The sequence below is a fragment of the Misgurnus anguillicaudatus genome, chromosome 11 (assembly GCF_027580225.2).
Source record: "Misgurnus anguillicaudatus chromosome 11, ASM2758022v2, whole genome shotgun sequence".
NCBI classification, from domain to species: domain Eukaryota; kingdom Metazoa; phylum Chordata; class Actinopteri; order Cypriniformes; family Cobitidae; genus Misgurnus; species Misgurnus anguillicaudatus.
In genome coordinates, this window is record NC_073347.2 from 8,168,510 (window position 1) to 8,185,079 (window position 16,570).

A 16,570-nucleotide genomic window follows, 5' to 3' on the forward strand; every position below is an offset into this window, starting at 1 on the left:
AGTGTTTATATTTGACCCAACATTGGGTTAAAACAACTCGGCATTTTGGTTTGAAACAACCTAGCATATTGTAGGTTAAATGGCAACCAGGCGAGTTGGGTTCATCGCTTTTTGACCCAATGCTGAGTTAAAGTATTACATTTTCTAGATATTTCTCCTAAAATGTCTTTTAACACAAAATTAGCCAGCTTTTGACACACAATTCATCAGCCAGATTTATCTTATTTAATTTTCAGCACTTTTCTCTTTTTTTATTGATATGACATCACTATGACACACCTCGTTAACTTAACTCAAACCATTTAAGTAAACCGGTTGCATTAGGCCATTTAAGTTTTAAAACGCATACATTTAAGTACTGTGAACTTGAGTCATGTGCAATTATACACTTATATTTAAGTAGTGTGAACTTAAATATAAGTGCATAATAACTGCATATGACTCAATTTAAGTTTAAGTTCACAGTACTCAAATGTATGTGTTTTAAACTAATGCAACCGGTTTACTTAAATGGTTTGAGTTGAGTTAACTTTTAGGTTTTACAGTGCATTGTTCCTGCCTTTCGCTTATGGGACTGATCCCGACAATGTTACTAGGTCCCACTTCTGGAATCAATCCTGAGATCAATTCCATAACATGTCAACATGAAAGGGGTTTGGGCTCGGGTAAGGACCCCTGTCTTTCAGGGACAGGGATCTCCCAGCACACAAAACCAATGAGAAGTAAACAAGCAACCACAGGAAGCCATTAACTGCAACAGGGACCAATTAGGCCCCAGCAGGTGTCTTTGGATCTGCCTGCTTTGGTCCCGGGTCATCATCCAAGCCTGGAAAAATGTCCCTGGCTTGGTCTGAGGAAACAAACAGGACAGTTTAATTTGCTGAGCAATTTGTAGCAAAGGTTTCCTATTGACAGGCCCATAAAGTCCTTTACAGCCTCCTATTGTCCATCCCACCACTGCTGGTCATTATAGCCTGTTGAAGAAGTCTTGCTTTTATAGGAGGAGACTGATAAGACAGATTCACCTCCCCCACATCCTTACCACCCCCAGTCTCTACCTCTTATTGTCCTCAACCCAGACGGCCAAAATCAAAGTCAATCACAAGTCCACACCAACTACTTCCCTCATAATACAATGAGATGCTTCCTCAATCCCAAGACACTTCAAAGTATCACTGGAAGACAGAGAAATACTATATCATGAATAACACTAGACTGTAATTGACATCGCATATACAGAGTCATTTTGGAGACGTTTATATGGCACTCCTATTTAATACTGATTTTTGCAGCTGCTTTGTCAAAATTTAAAGTCTATGGATGGTATAGCTTTATATCTTGGTCTTGGAGGGCAGACATGATCTGGGAACAGTTTGAGGTGTTTTTTCTTCTGGAAGAAAATCTGAGAGGACAGAGATTCAAGCAAAGGTCTCAGCTTGCTCTCCGTCTGATAAGAGAGATCGCTGAGATATTAAAGAAAAGCCTCTATCTGAGTCTGTACCATATCATGCACAGCCACATACTGTAAGAAAACATACAGTCAGTGTTGTATATTTAACATACAGTTGAAGTCAAAGAGTCATGAATATTTCAACACAGAGACTTCCTGTCATCCTCTGATAGAAGGAACTGTTAACTTTGAAATGTTAATAGCTGCCATCCAGTCATGTGGACGATTTGTTTGTCACTTTGACACAGGATGTGTATGCATGTGTCGGGTGCCTGTGCTTGGCAGTCTCATACATACAGTAGAGAAAGTGGAAAGCTACCACATGTTTACCTTATATACATGGAATAACATTCACAGAGAAAAAAATTATTTCTTACTGAACCTTTAATGATGACAGACAGAGAATGAAAGACGCATTTATAACTTGAATTGCATACGTGTTGTAATAAGCATACGTTTATTTCGTTGCACTGCCATCTACTGGTAAAAAGCAGGAATTACGCTCTTCATTAGTTTCTCTTTATGTGTAGATCAATAATGAGTTCAAAAGACAAACCTGTTCTTTGTATCTTTGTGTAGTTTTTGAATCATTTGTGTGATGGGACTTCATCTCTTGCCTTTGTTTTTGGACTTTTTCTTCGAGTAGTGTAGCGTATTGATGTGAAAGCACGTCTTTCAACCGGTGGATTCTGTAGTAAGTCTCTAGATGGCGCTGGAGGGCAAGAAACAGAGTACGAGTAAAAGCAAACGCTTACACAAAAGAAAATGAAATTCATGAAAAGGAAGGGAATCCGTGAAACTGACTGTGTCACTTACAGAAAACACAACTTCTCATTTAAATTAATTTGAGTAAATAATTCAACTGCAAACCATTTTATTATGCTGTATTTTTCCTTAAAAAACTAATGCCCCCGCTGTGGCACCTGTCCCTATAGGCTACTTAAGTGAGACTTAATTATGTTACATTTAATATTGGTCCATGTGACATTTAGTATTTTGGCGACAGTGTTGCCACTGGGCCTTTGTTTTGGCTTTTATGTTAGTTTTTCAATCCATCAGTGACTGATCACAACTGTTTTAATCAGGTTTTGTGTTGCACTAGCAGTATGTTCAGTTAAAGGGACAGTTTACTTTTTAAAAATTAAAATTCTGTAATAATTTTCTCATCCTCATGTTGTACTAAACCTGTATGCATTTCGTTTTTCTAAATGAACACGAAAGAAGATATTTGGATAAATGATGGCAAGCAGCTGATTGTGTCCATTGACTTCCATAGTAGGAAAAACAATTACGATGGAATTCAATGGGTACCGTCAACTGTGTGCTTACCATCATTTATCAAATATCTTCTTCATCATTTATTAAATACTTCCATAATATTTTCCTACTATGAAAGTCAATGGTTACTGTGTGCTTACCAGTGGCGTGACTGCTCATCTGAGGGGCGCAAATTCAAAATAAGTGTTCGGGGTGTCATGTGTGTTGCCTGCGTTTTCAAAATATATGTTTGTTGAGTCATGTGAACCGTGTGCATCACGTGTTTTGTCAAAATAAGTGCCTGCTGCACACGCGTCAAAAGCGTTTATGATAAAAGAGACGCTCATGTTCACAAAATACACACAAGACACTCCCTTAACACTAAACTCTGATTGCGCATGAGATTATGCAAGTACTGTATCTGGCAAACGTGAGCGTCTCTGTTATCATAAACCCTTTAGACGCGTTTGCAGCAGGCACTTATTTTGACAAGACACGTTATGCACATAAAATTAACTGGACGTGCAGAACACATATTTTGAAATTATGAACCACACACATGACGGGCTACATACATGTTGTGATGAACTTAAAATCGAGCACCCTTGAAAAAAGAAATCACCGGCCGCCACTGGTGCTTAACATCATTTATCAAAATATTGTCTTTTGTGTTCATCAGAGAAAAACACTCTTACAGGTTTAGAACAACATGAGGGTGAGAAAATGATGACAGAATTTTTATTTTTGGGTGAACTATCCCTTTAAGATGGCAATGCAATATGAATAATGACAGTACCTGATCTAGAAGGGCTTTTTGTTTGTTTTCAAGCACTTGATCAGAATCGACTGCATCAGCTCTCGACATGACCACCTGCCCCAGTCTGCTGCAGCTGTGATGTCTCCTCTGCCTGTGAAATTCAACTGGATTGGCTCTCTTTTGATAAAGAGAGAGAGAGAGACATAGAGAGAGAGAGAGAGAGAGAGAGAGAGAGAGAGAGAGAGAGAGAGAGAGAGAGAGAGAGAGAGAGAGAGAGAGCAAAATCACTGAGGGGATAAGACACAAGAGCACTTTAACTTAAACTGTATGTTCAGACTCAAAGTCCATTAGGAGACAACTGTAAAAAAAAACACTGCACATTAATACAATACAAACAAAGGATAAATTATAATAAATGATAAGTGTTAACAATATCCTATGGGGATTGTAGCAACCAAAATGCTAGGTTGTTTCAATTCATGGTTGGATCAAATACATATTTTAGATTCATTTAAAAACTGTAGGATGCAATGTAATAAACACTATTTACACTGTCTCTGCCCAATAATGTCTGGTTGGAGCATTAAAGTTTAAAAAAGACCCGCTGAAATCATCAGCTTCAGTGGTATACAGTAGAGCGTGTGATTCGAGGGACTGGCTTTTGACCCGATGTCACTTGTTTGAATTGTGCGGCCCTCGCTTTTTCCTCTTTTCCTATCACATCAAAAAGACTTTTATTTTTAATAAAAATTAGGAAAATGTTTGAAAGTAGAAAGAAAGTGCTCAAAGAGTGTTTCTTAAGAATACATGTATTCATTGGTTAGGGTTAGGGATTGGTGTAGAGAGGGCTTTTATTCTCCCAATAATAAAGCATCAATGTAATATTTTTAATCATTTACACTCTATGTTTTTATTGCATTCTGTTAATCTACAAAAATACTGAGGTGCAAATAGTATCTGCCAATATAGGTAGCATCTAACTACACTCTAAGAAAGGATGTGTTCATTTTAACACATTGTTTTGTGTTAAACTTTTTAACACATTGTGTGTCATTTCGTGTAGAATGTGAGCTTAAATAAATGAAATGGACAACACAAGATGTGTTAAAACAACACAAAGTGTGTTATTCCAAAAATAACACAGAGATGTGTTAAGTTGTACAAGTACAACACACTAGATTTAACACATTCATTTAAGAGTGTATTTAGACTTATTGATCATTTAAATAATTTTATCATTTTATTTATTAATTAAAACTTATTTTCACCTGTAAATAGATATCTTTTTTAAAAAAAAAACAGTGATATTGCAATGCAAATAAAAAATATCTCTATATTTTTACTTAGTATAAATAGCATCTATCGATAAGAAAATATGCCATTTTCACTTAAAGCGTCACCATGTAATTTTTCAACCTTCATAATACATTTTCAAGACCCTTGTGATAGTACATCGACTTTAAATAGGTTGAATGACATGTCTACTATAGCCTGACGGGGTCTGTATCGCTTTTACTCGTACTTTAAAACTTAGGGTTTCGGAGGTCAAATATGCAGGCTGCATACGTCATCAAGCCTGGTTTATTAAGGTAAACTGAGCATTACATTCGCAAGTCATAAGCATACTGCAAAAATGTACGATTAACTAAGTATAATAGTCAACTTTATAATTGTTAATATTCTGAAATAAGGCAGTCTTGATGATGTATGCAGCTTAGAAATACGACATACGGAGGCTGCAACCTTCAGATTGAGAAATGGCTTCTGCCACGACGAGTTCCTCATCAGAAAGTTGTAACATGACTGCGTTTCTCTCGATCGTTTAGCGTTTTAAAGGTTTAGTTTTTAGTTTTAAGGTTGGCCTGTTCTTTTCCTTTGCGACAGTGCTGTGGCGCTAGGCGTGAAAAATACATGTCTAGCGCCCCCTAGTGGCCAAAAAGTTCCGCAGTGTGACTTTAAATTTAAAGGAACAGTATGTAAGAAATTTATATCAATTAATCATAAGATGGCCCTGATATGTCACTAGACATCAATTAATCATTTTTATTTCAAATACTTATATCACTGACGACAGTGATATTTTCATTTAAAAAGTGGAGTTGCAGCCCTCAACTGATGTTTATGTTGTCATGTTGTGTATCGGCCACCAGTTGTGTGATTGCAATACCAGTTTTGGCCACAATCCTACATACTGTTCCTTTAAATAGTATCTAACTCTATTTGTATAGCCGCTGCCTAAATGTTCAGCAACAGTTGTGCATTTAATGACATTTTGCAACAGCTTCAAAATGGCTCAAACAATTAAAGCTAAAATTGAGCTATGATTTAGACATTTTAAAAATTTCACTTAACCTGTAAAGTACATCATAAAGTATTAAAAGTGACAGCTGTCTGTCTGTCAATCCTTGCTTAGTTGCCAAGAAACCCACTTCATAAAGCTGTTATTCATCAACACCTAAATACATGACAGATAAGTCTCTTCTTCTAACACTTGTTGTGTAACACTTATAATGCCAAGCACTCATTGTTACACAACTCTATGTGCACCAATGACTCAGGAATGCTCTGCAAAAGTTGACAGTTGCAAGCTGGTTAAAATTTCACTTGTACTGAATGACTTGCATAGTTTGGAAATTCTCAGACTGTATTCAGCTGGTGTCCTATGGATACAGAATAATGTTTAAGTAAGGAATAATTGACGACGAGCCGTTGAATTATAAGAAAATAATGCACACCCAAGATGGTAATGTGGCACGACGCAAAGCGGAGTGTGCATTATTTTAGGAAATAATTCAAAGGACCAAAGTCAATTATTCTGCTTTTACCATGCACGGTTACCACAAACATCGCTCTGGTGCCTATTTTTAAGACATTTGATAGGTCAGGCGTGTGTTTTACAGAAAAATAAACAACACCCATCAGAATAAAGCATTCAACGGAATAAAGCATTTTTCATTAGCTTTCCTCTTTAATCAATGTATTTTAATTATATGTATAAAATGCATTTCTCCCTTAGATTTTGATGTAAATGTCACCAATTGTGTTTTAAAGCTTTTTAGCAAGAACTTGGAGAAGAGACTTTCAAGGTTTCACATTCTCTGAGTGCAACAATATAGGAGACAGCACTTGTAAAGAAATGAAAATGTGTCCATCACCATATTGGATAAGACAAGTCTGATGGTTTATAATACCTATCCATTAGTATTCCTATTCATTATAATGGCAGTTGTTCAGCAGCTCCTGCAGTATGTGACTGGGATGCTGGCATCACTGCTTGTGCTCGACACTCAATTCAACCCAATTTTTCATCCGAGCCAATCAAATGCTGTACAGTAAATGTCACATGACCAATAACTTTGTCAGTTACAGGAACATGGATTGGCTCTTGGCACAACAAACGGTGCACAGTCCCAAAAACTATAGACTTCTAAGGACTTATTACTCTATATGATGAGCATACATGTTAGCTTTAAAAACAGTTTTAGTCTGATTCAGTGGCGGCGTTTCACAAAAACCTACACTCTTAAGAAAAAAGGTTCTTCAAAGGTTCTGAAACGATGGTAAAGGTTCTATATAGAACCATAGCTTACTGAAGAACCATTTTTTGCTGAAATGGTTCTTTGTCTTGGCAAAAGGGTTCTTTATTTCCCTCCTTTTTTGATTTTAAATTTAGTCAGTTATTTTCAAGCTGCCTCCTGATTAATTTCACCTGTAAAAGCCCTGAATCATCAGTCCTGCTGAACCGCCTGCAGACTAACATCACAAACAGGTAAGAGAGAAAAATAATCATCATTTACTGTTAAAAACATTTTTTGTGTGTTCTTATTGTAATTTATTTATTTTATAACAGGTAAACTTTATACTGAAAGCTTCATTCCCTTTAAAGCAGGTAAGCTTCATATTGTTTTAAATGATAGGAGACTCTGCTTTAACAATGACTTAGGATAATGATTTGTTAAAGTGTTCCGAAGCATATACATGTATATTTTACATTAAGTTTATTAAACTAATTATGAAAAGAATGTGGTACAACATGTGTTTAGTTTTTTTATTGATATTTCAGAGTTTTTATATGTGAGGTCATCTTGCTGGGAGTGAAGGCAGTGCATATGAACGCTTGATATTATGAGAGACACATACTGTATTTAAAGGTGATGTATGCATGTTTCTTTCAATACTGACATTAAAATAATAGTTATTTACTGTTAAAAACATTTTGAAAATTGAAGTTTTGTGTGTTCTTATTGTACTTTATATCGTTTATAACAGGTCAACTTTATACTGTAAGCTTCATTCCATTTATAACAGGTAAGCTTCATATTGTTTTAAATGATATATTTAGGGGACTCTACTTTAACAATGACTTAGGATAATGATTTGTTAAAGTGTTATAAAGCATATACATGTGTATTGTACATTAAGTTTATTAAACTAATTATCAGAAGTATGTGGTACAACATGTGTTTAGTTTTTTTATTGATATTTCAGAGTTTTCATATGTGAGGTAATCTTGCTGGGAGTGAAGGCAGTGCATATGAACGCTTGATACGAGAGACACATTCTATTTTTAAAGGTGATGTATGCATGTTACTTTCAATCCTGGCATTAAAATAATAATATTTACCGTTTAAACATTTTGTAAATTGAGGTTTTGTGTGTTTTTGATGTACTTTATTTCTTTTATAACAGGTCAACATACTGATGACCAGGTGATGGAGATCTGTGTTAATCACAGCCTGCGTCTCAAGATCAACATGACAACAGCAGACCATTTCTTATCTTACTCTTATCTGACTAAATGTTCAGTATTATTGGAACAAAACAAAGAACATTGGATGGAGTATTGGATGATCCCGTAAAGAAAATAATATGGACTTTTTTGGTGAGATTCTACAAAGATTGACACAATCCTATTGACTTTTATTTTTACAGTTAATAATGCATTATAAACATCCCATTCATTTGTATTCTATGTCATCGATCTGTTTGTGCTAAAATGTATACATCTGAATGTAATGTCAATAATATGTTAATATTCAGGATTTATTATCATTTGCATGTTTTGATGTTGCATGTCATGATTTTATTGATTTCATGTAATTGTTGTCTATTTAAAATTATTTTAATTGCCCAATTTTATTGTTAATTTATTTAATATTGAAGCCGTTTATTTAACATCCATATCTTATTTGAGTAGTGATTTGTTATATTTGCATAATAATTCATATATTTATTCTGATTGTGATTTTAATGCACATATTTATTATTGTATGACACCTCATGTAATGAAAAAGTGAAAATAAAAGTATGTTCTGAAGTCTTGCAATTCTGTTTTTAAACGGTTAAACCTTATAAAGTGCAATAAATAAGTAAAAACAAATAAAAAATAATCCTCCTGACTGCTGATAAATGAAAGGGTTCTTTATAGCACCACTGAGGTTCTATTTAGCACTTTTTCAAGGCAAGGTTCTATATAGAACCATCTAAAAAAGGGTTCTATATAGTACCAGAAAGGGTGCTGCTATTGTTACAAGCTGAAGAACCCTTATTTGGTACTATATAGAACCATTTTTCTTAAGAGTGTAGGGTATGGCAAAAATTCTTCGTACAAGAACGCCATTCAAAAAATGAATCCATGAAATCACATTATATCCATATGTGTACATACTCCACCAACCTGTATAAAATCATACTATGATTGCACGGATGTACACTTACTGACAACAAAATGGAAGCAATACAAATAAAAAACAAAAATAGAAATCATGGTTGTTTAAAATGCTTTTCAAGTTGTCATTCTTAACTAAGTCCAACTCCAGCAACAGATAAACTAAAACAAGATCATATCAAAACATACTGTAACATCCCTTCACAAATCTTGTCATGACAGCCGCCAATAAACACTTATAAAAACACAATAAATGATGTGATAAAGCACACGTAGTTAACCCAGCCAGCTAACCAAAAGACTAAAACACTAAATAAAACTCTTAGTAAAACAGGGCTAAATGCAAAAACAAGTCTTACCTTTTGTAGTCGTGCAGTTTTTATTCCACAAGTCGCCATATTCAAAAATGCGCGAAAATAATTAATACAATTCACTTCGACTGCGCTACAATTTCCCAGTGTAGAGAACATGTTTATTTATCCACAGAGAACAAATCATTTTACTTCTGGAATAATGTATGCAATATGCATTGCGCAAGTGTGGGGGAGAACCGTGAGTCTGTTTAAATGTTAAAACAAAAAAAGGAGTTCATGCGAAAATAAAGATGATAACAACAGCGGTCATCATGAAACCTCCTGCACAATTCAAGCTGCGCTGCAAGAACGACAGGTTGATGACATCAAAGTACCGCGAGGGTGAGGCGAGAAATCATCGGAAGAGTTTGCTTTCAAACCGCTCTCGCGGCACGTTGATGTCATCCACATGTCGGTTCCTGTATTATAGCATGAAGTTGAGCACACGCGTAAATTATCCATATTAGTGATGTACCAATGTTCAGATATGTTTTACTAAAAATATTTAACATTATTTTTAATGAGCATCATTATAGCCTGTTGATTTCTGGTATTTTGTCTGAATGCTAGGGTATGGCAACTGCCATACCCTGCCATACGCAAACGCCGCCCCTGGTCTGATTTCAGCTAAAGATGCAACAAGCATGTGTTTAATACTAATATATTGATGATAATTTTGAAAATATATGGTTCTTAGTGAAAAATGCTTATCTCTCCAATAGCTGTAACTTTGGTGTACACCTAAAAAGTGAATATTAGTACATTTTTAACATAACTAAATAGTACATATCAGGGTACCATCCCAGCTTTTGTACCTTTTTCTGACAGTGTACAGCATCTACCAAGCCAAGTCTTGGCCTTTCTGGTCATTGCAACATGACACTGACATTTCAAAAGCACAAGAGCAGGATGCCCTTCTTTTGTAGAGGTACAGAGGCCTCCTAATTGGCCACATTCTCACATTTAACAGGCCTATTTAGTAAGTAGATGCTTTGTAGTCATTCACAAAGGCTATTGGAGGCAGGCAGTATTTTTGTTTCCACAGCAATGAGTGAGACCAAGGGGCACATAAAACTGAGGAGGTCAGAGAAGATTTGGCTTAAGCAACATATATGTTTGCCACTGTGAATCCAAACTATTGCCTTAATCTGAGCTGAACAGCATCATGCTGGATAAAAAATATGGCATAATGTCAAGAAAAAAGTTAAATAGATCCCATGCACAATTTAATTAGTCAAAAATGTTCATGTTCCCACATTAACAACCCCCTGAGTCAACAATCAAACACGAGGACATTGAAGTCTGGGTACAGAGGACAGAATCTGCTAATGAAAGCTAAAGAACAAAGAGTTTTTGTTCATGAAAAGGACTTGTTAAGTTAACCAGAGGAGAGTGTTGCTAGTTGTAACCATGGTCACCAATTTAGCCATACAGAGGATAAGAACACAAATGAATGGGATTTTATAAGGTCCTGGTGATGATGAAAGATTATTAAACAGTTCTTTGAATCCAGGCAGTAATTTTTGCAGATGGATCTTAAAAATACATGAACTCTGAGTGAAAAGCGATTTTTCAATTTTTGTTTATTGGAAAACTAGAAAAAAAATGTAATGGATGACTTTGAATAAATGTGAACTTCTATTTAATGCAAACTATACAATAGTTTTAATGCCAAAAAAATGCCAAGGGAAATGATGACTACACTAAAGTCAAGATGATGGTGTTGTTTTTTAAATGATTTTGTCTCAGAATAATTGACATAGTTATATTTGTGTTATTCCAAATTTTTGGATGTGTTTACTATTATTCTAAAATGTGGAAAAAATACAAATATAAACATATATATAATCAATTAAAAACTTCTGAACTGTAGTGTATATTATGTTGTTTTACTCATAAAATATTTTTGTAGTATGGTTTTCCAGTAACTTTACCACAGAATACACTGATGGTGACTGAAAAAACACTGTGTTAATTAATATTAAAGAGAAGAAAACTGTAAAGAACTGAATGATGTCTGATAGTTTATTATTATAATGAACTGGGTTAAGGTATGTTTTAACAAGGCTACACACCTTTTTGGGACACTGTGATGACAGGTAACATTCCAGGATGGGTGGAAATATGCTGACATGATGAGCATCTTCAGTCTTCAGTGCCATATCAGATCAGTGAACTATTAGATGTAAATGGGTAGTTTACTTTACTCTCTTTATAACAGTTTACTTAAATTATCTTACCTTATTTAAACATATAAATGTTTTTGTAAAATGTAAAAAATGTACACAAGCACAATAAACGACTGTAATAACATTGGTTTAAACTTGAAATTCTGGTAACACTTCACACATTAAATAACCAACCAACAATGAGTAATATAGTTTTACCTCATTTATTAAACTTCATTAATGTTAGTATTGTTCAGTTTTTGTTCAGGTTAGTTTAATAACTCATTATGCAAAATACGTTTAAAAAACACTGAAATATTAACTACTAAATGCCTTAGAAGTAGCTTGTTCATTGCCAGGTAGAATAAACTTTACTCAAATTTCATCAGAGTTACTGACAATTTATATAAGATTACTTAGACAATAAACATCAAAATAAAGACTTACCAGCAGATGCGTATTATATATTAAATTGCGTAAATTCCATGCGCCTTATACACAACTGTTTAAAAGTTTTAAGATTTCATTGTAAATTTGTGTTACTCTTTTGCTGTGTGGCGGTAAAGCTCGTTCCCACAGTGTCAGCTATTTAACTGACCTCAGATCTGCTGTGTTTAAGGGCTTGAGCAAACCGGCCTCTTTCTTTCAACGACCTCAGTGTTTTTGACGTGACTCAGCCCATTCACTTCAGTCTCCTTTCTGTTGTGCGGTTGTTAACCTAACATTAGGACAACTCATGAGAAAGATCTCTCCTTACACAACTAATAACAGAGCAGCAACAGATAAAAGTCAGACACTGGACCTGGACTTTTTTACAAATGTTCATTTTGTTGTAGGCTATCTGGCAATGTTTTCTTTTTCTTAATATTTGAATGCCAGAATACTTGATATTGCTCAAATTCAATTCACATATATCTTTTGGTTTACGTTTGAAAGAAAACAAATTAACAGTCATTTTCGATTTTATTATCATAACCCTTAAAAATGACTTGAAACAACAAACAGCATATAAACACACCCCAACATTTCCAAATAAATACTGTACAGATGGTTTAATCAGACACGCCCTTAAGTCCATAATACACACTTTCATTAAGTTAAAAAAATGAAGTGTCAATTCCAAGACAAGCTCGTCTTAAATAGCTAATTGTTTTCTGGCACAAAATAAAGACTGTTTCCATTTCCCCAATCCGTTATTTCTCCACAGTTTGAAGCGACTCCTTTCCCATTCAGTCCATTAAGAATGAAAACAATAGCAATGTGCAAAACTCTACCATTTCTGTCCATGTGTAAAGGTATCCTGCAAAATTTCTCTGAGTGATCAACTAAAACATTGCAGTCCATAAGAAAGGTGACGCATGTGGGCACATTCTTGCGTTCAGATGCGCACTTGATAATAAATACGCTAAAGGGGTTCCTTAAAAAATCACTTCTTTCTTACCTTTTTATGAAGAACCTTTATCCACTACAAGAACCTTTTTACAACTAAACGGTTCTGTGGATGTTAAAGATTCTTTATGAAACCATACACCCGAAAAAAACATTTAAAGAACCAGCGTTTCAAGTTAAATCAGTTCATCTTTATCCAAACGCGCATCGATACCGCCGCGTTTTGGCACGCGTTCTTTGCGAACGCCGCATTGGAGGTCATCGTTTTTTTAAAGGTGACTTTGTGTTGAGACATAACATCTGGACTGAAGTCTGGACCTTGACGAATGAAGCATTCCAGGATGTTATCAACTTTTCAGATGAGGCAACGATGACAATTTATCAACTTTCCCAAACGCAGCAGCGCTTTCTACGCCTTTCAGCCACTCTTTACATTTCCTCATGACGGTCTCGTCCACGTCTCCATCCTCCTCCTCGTACTCCACATCATCGTATTTATGCTGATCATTGAGGAGGGAGATCTTCACAATGGTGCTGATATCGTTGGCACCTTCCAGTTTGGCAACAGGCCCGGTGCTTTTATTATTGGAGCTGCTCTGAGCCCGTCTGGACGGAAAAACCCGGCGGTGTCTCAGGTCCGCGGACGCGCAGCACTTCTGTTGCTTGGCCATCATCTGCTTCTCCAGGTTGCGCTTCTGGATGACCAGGATGGCTTCGGGCGTCAGGCTGAGGGAGAAGTGGATCTCTTGCTCGCCTTCTTCTTTCGCTAGAGACGTCCTGGAGGAATATTTATGGCTTGATTCACCAGAACTGGATCGCGGGACGCTTTCGCATGAGGTAGCCAAGGGTTTGGGAACGCTCAACCACGTATGTTTGCTGTCCGTCTCGGGATCGGGAGGGATTCGGGTGGACTTATTTCGCCCGTGCGGTTTTAAATGTGCCGATGGCCACGGTGATTCCAGCTTATTCTGTTCCGACTCCCTGTCGTCTCCCGTCCTCTGAGGCGGCGCGACGTTATCTCTGCTCTTCTTTTTCCTGAATAGCTCCTTTCTTGGCGAGGATATCCGTGAGTGAAGGTTTATCGGTGGGAAAGGCATTTTCAACGAGTAAAATAACGAGTTCGGTGCGTAAATGGGCTGAAAATAAGTCCATTCGACTGAATCTTTGGGTGTCAGACGCTGCAGTCCATCGCGCCACACATCTCACTGCTAGACTGACAAGGGGCGGGGCAACTGCAAGCTTTATGTAGTTTCTAACGGAAGGGGCGTGGTTACCGTGTAAAGGTAAAAACAACAAAGGCATGCTCACAAATTCCCAGGTCAGGTGGCACCATACTGCATGGCACATCTAAAACATATGAATGTTAAGGCATTAAACAATATTAAATGAATTAAATCAAAACTTTACAAAGCCTACTGTTGATAAACTCTTAAAATGCTGGGCTATCATTGTGGCAAAACCAGCCGATGGGTACATTAACCAAGAACATTTTTATATCTAACCCAGCAATGGGTTAAAACAACCCAGCATACGTTAAAGAACAACCTTGAGATATTGGGTTGATTGGCTTGGAGGTATTAGTTGACAGAGAGAGACAAATGTGTTGCTTTGTGCTTGCTGGTGATTTTAGGTCAGGTTGACTCAAGAGTTTGGGTTGAGCCCATGCTTTTATTTCTTGTTTTTTCTGTCATTTTTATTGTTTCTATTCCATTGTAACAATGACCAATTGTGAAAAGCGCTATACATATATAAATTTGAACTGAAATAAATTCCAACCCAATGAATTTGATATTACTTCGAAAATGTCTTAAGTGCACTGCAAAAAATGACTTCTTAGTTAGTATTTTTGTTTAGTTTTCAGTATAAAAATCTTAAACAAGATGTATTTTCTTGATGAGCAAATTACCTAAGAAAACAAGTCTAGTTTTTAGACAAAAAACAAACAAAACAAACAAACATAAAATGTGTAGCGGAGGATTTTCTCGAATTTTAGAAAAGAAACGCCTTCACCACTTTTTTTAAAAAATGCAATTGCACAACACTCCTGATTGACAACTAGGAGGACCAATAGTCTTGATGATCCACCCGGAAAAAGAAAATCTAGTCTAGTTTTTAGACAAAAAATATCAAATTTAAGTGATTTTGTGCATTAAACAAGCAAAAAAATCTGCCAATGGGTTACATTTTTCAAGAATTTTTCTTGATTTTAGTGTTTCAGAAAAATGTTCCAAGATTTTTTGCTTACCCCATTGGCAGATTATTATTATTATTATTATTATTTGCTTGTTTTATGCACAAAATTTGATATATTTGTCTAAAAACTAGACTTATTTTCTTGGGTCGTTTTGCTCATCAAGAAAAAAACATCTTAATTTAAGAATTTTTAGATATTTTTACTGAAAACAAGACAAAAAATACTAAGAATTGTTTTTCTTGAAAATAATTTTTTGCAGTGTAAGAAATACATTTCAAGATCCCCATTGGCAGTTTTTTTTTGTTTTTTTGCTGCTTTTAAGCAGAATTTAACTTAAATTTTATGTTTGTTTTTTGTCTAAAAAAACTAGACTTATTTTCTTAGTTCGTTTTGCTCATCAAGAAAAAGGATCTTAATTTAAGAATGTTTAGATATTTTTACTAAAAACAATACTAAGAAATTGTTTTCTTGAAAATCATTTTTTGCAGTGTAAGAAATAAAGTTTAAGATCCCATTGGCAGATTTTTTTGCTGCTTTTAAGCAGAAATTAACTTAAATTTATGTTTGTTTGTTTTTTGTCTAAAAACTAGACTTATTTTCTTAGGTCATCTTGCGCATCAAGAAAATGCATCTTTATTTAAGAAGTTTTAGATATTTGTAATGAAAACAAGACAAAAATACCAATCAAGTCTGTTTGTTTTTAAGTGTTTAATATTCAGATACTGAGATTTGAGTTGTTCATCTCTCAAAACAGTAGTGTACTGGAATGCAGCTTCATTATTCAGATCCAGCTAATGGTGCTTGCTTGGCTGACTGTCTATATTTTCTCCTAGGCGACCTTGGCAAAGCACAGACAAGGTTAAAGACAAGCTGCATTCTTTGTTATTGATTTGTCGTCCTCTTTTCCAACTATTCATAATTTCACAGCGACAGCTGCTACTGCATCCAGCCACTGAGAAGTGTTTCAGGCTCAATGTGATGAAAAAAATAATCAATAAGCTTATCGCACTGTTAAACAGCACACAAAGACAGATGCTAATTTTCACATGCGATATCGACTGATCGTCTGCTGAATATCATTAGAGACACTGTTTCAAGTCAAAATCCGATTTATCTGTATTTGCTAATCTTTGACTTGTGTGATAATGTCCTGTTTTCGTTTTTCTAAGGCACGTGTAAAACATTGCTACTTAATGGACATCAACTAAAATACATTGCTGTTTGCTCATGCAATGTATCAATTAACCATGAAGAAGCCATGTGCTGACATTTCAGTTATAATTCATTGATAATCTTTCTCCTTGCTGAGATTGAAATTTCATTCAAGTTGCATT

At 35.4% G+C, this 16,570-nt stretch overlaps 1 protein-coding gene and 2 long non-coding RNA genes across 3 annotated transcripts; 1 reads left to right on the plus strand and 2 right to left on the minus strand.

Moving 5' to 3' along the window:
- Nucleotides 1-2,006: 2,006 nt before the first annotated feature.
- LOC141368779 (uncharacterized) lies at nt 2,007-12,272 on the minus strand. The gene is made up of 4 exons (XR_012372037.1): nt 12,101-12,272; nt 11,561-11,661; nt 3,504-3,641; nt 2,007-2,162 (listed from the first exon to the last, which is right to left on the minus strand). It is a non-coding gene; the product is annotated as an uncharacterized lncRNA (long non-coding RNA).
- LOC141368859 (uncharacterized) lies at nt 6,980-8,775 on the plus strand. The gene is made up of 4 exons (XR_012372286.1): nt 6,980-7,233; nt 7,315-7,353; nt 7,528-7,615; nt 7,734-8,775. It is a non-coding gene; the product is annotated as an uncharacterized lncRNA (long non-coding RNA).
- A 325-nt stretch (nt 12,273-12,597) lies between the features above and the next one.
- Nucleotides 12,598-14,272, minus strand: prr18 (proline rich 18). The gene has a single exon (XM_055170614.2). It carries the CDS (start codon nt 14,137-14,139, stop codon nt 13,390-13,392), a length of 750 nt encoding a protein of 249 aa, XP_055026589.1. The 5' UTR covers nt 14,140-14,272; the 3' UTR covers nt 12,598-13,389.
- Nucleotides 14,273-16,570: the final 2,298 nt, after the last annotated feature.

What these genes read in the sequence shown, in the direction of transcription:
- prr18 (XM_055170614.2), bottom strand. Translation starts at nt 14,139, where the DNA reads ATGCCTTTCCCACCGATAAACCTTCACTCACGGATATCCTCGCCAAGA.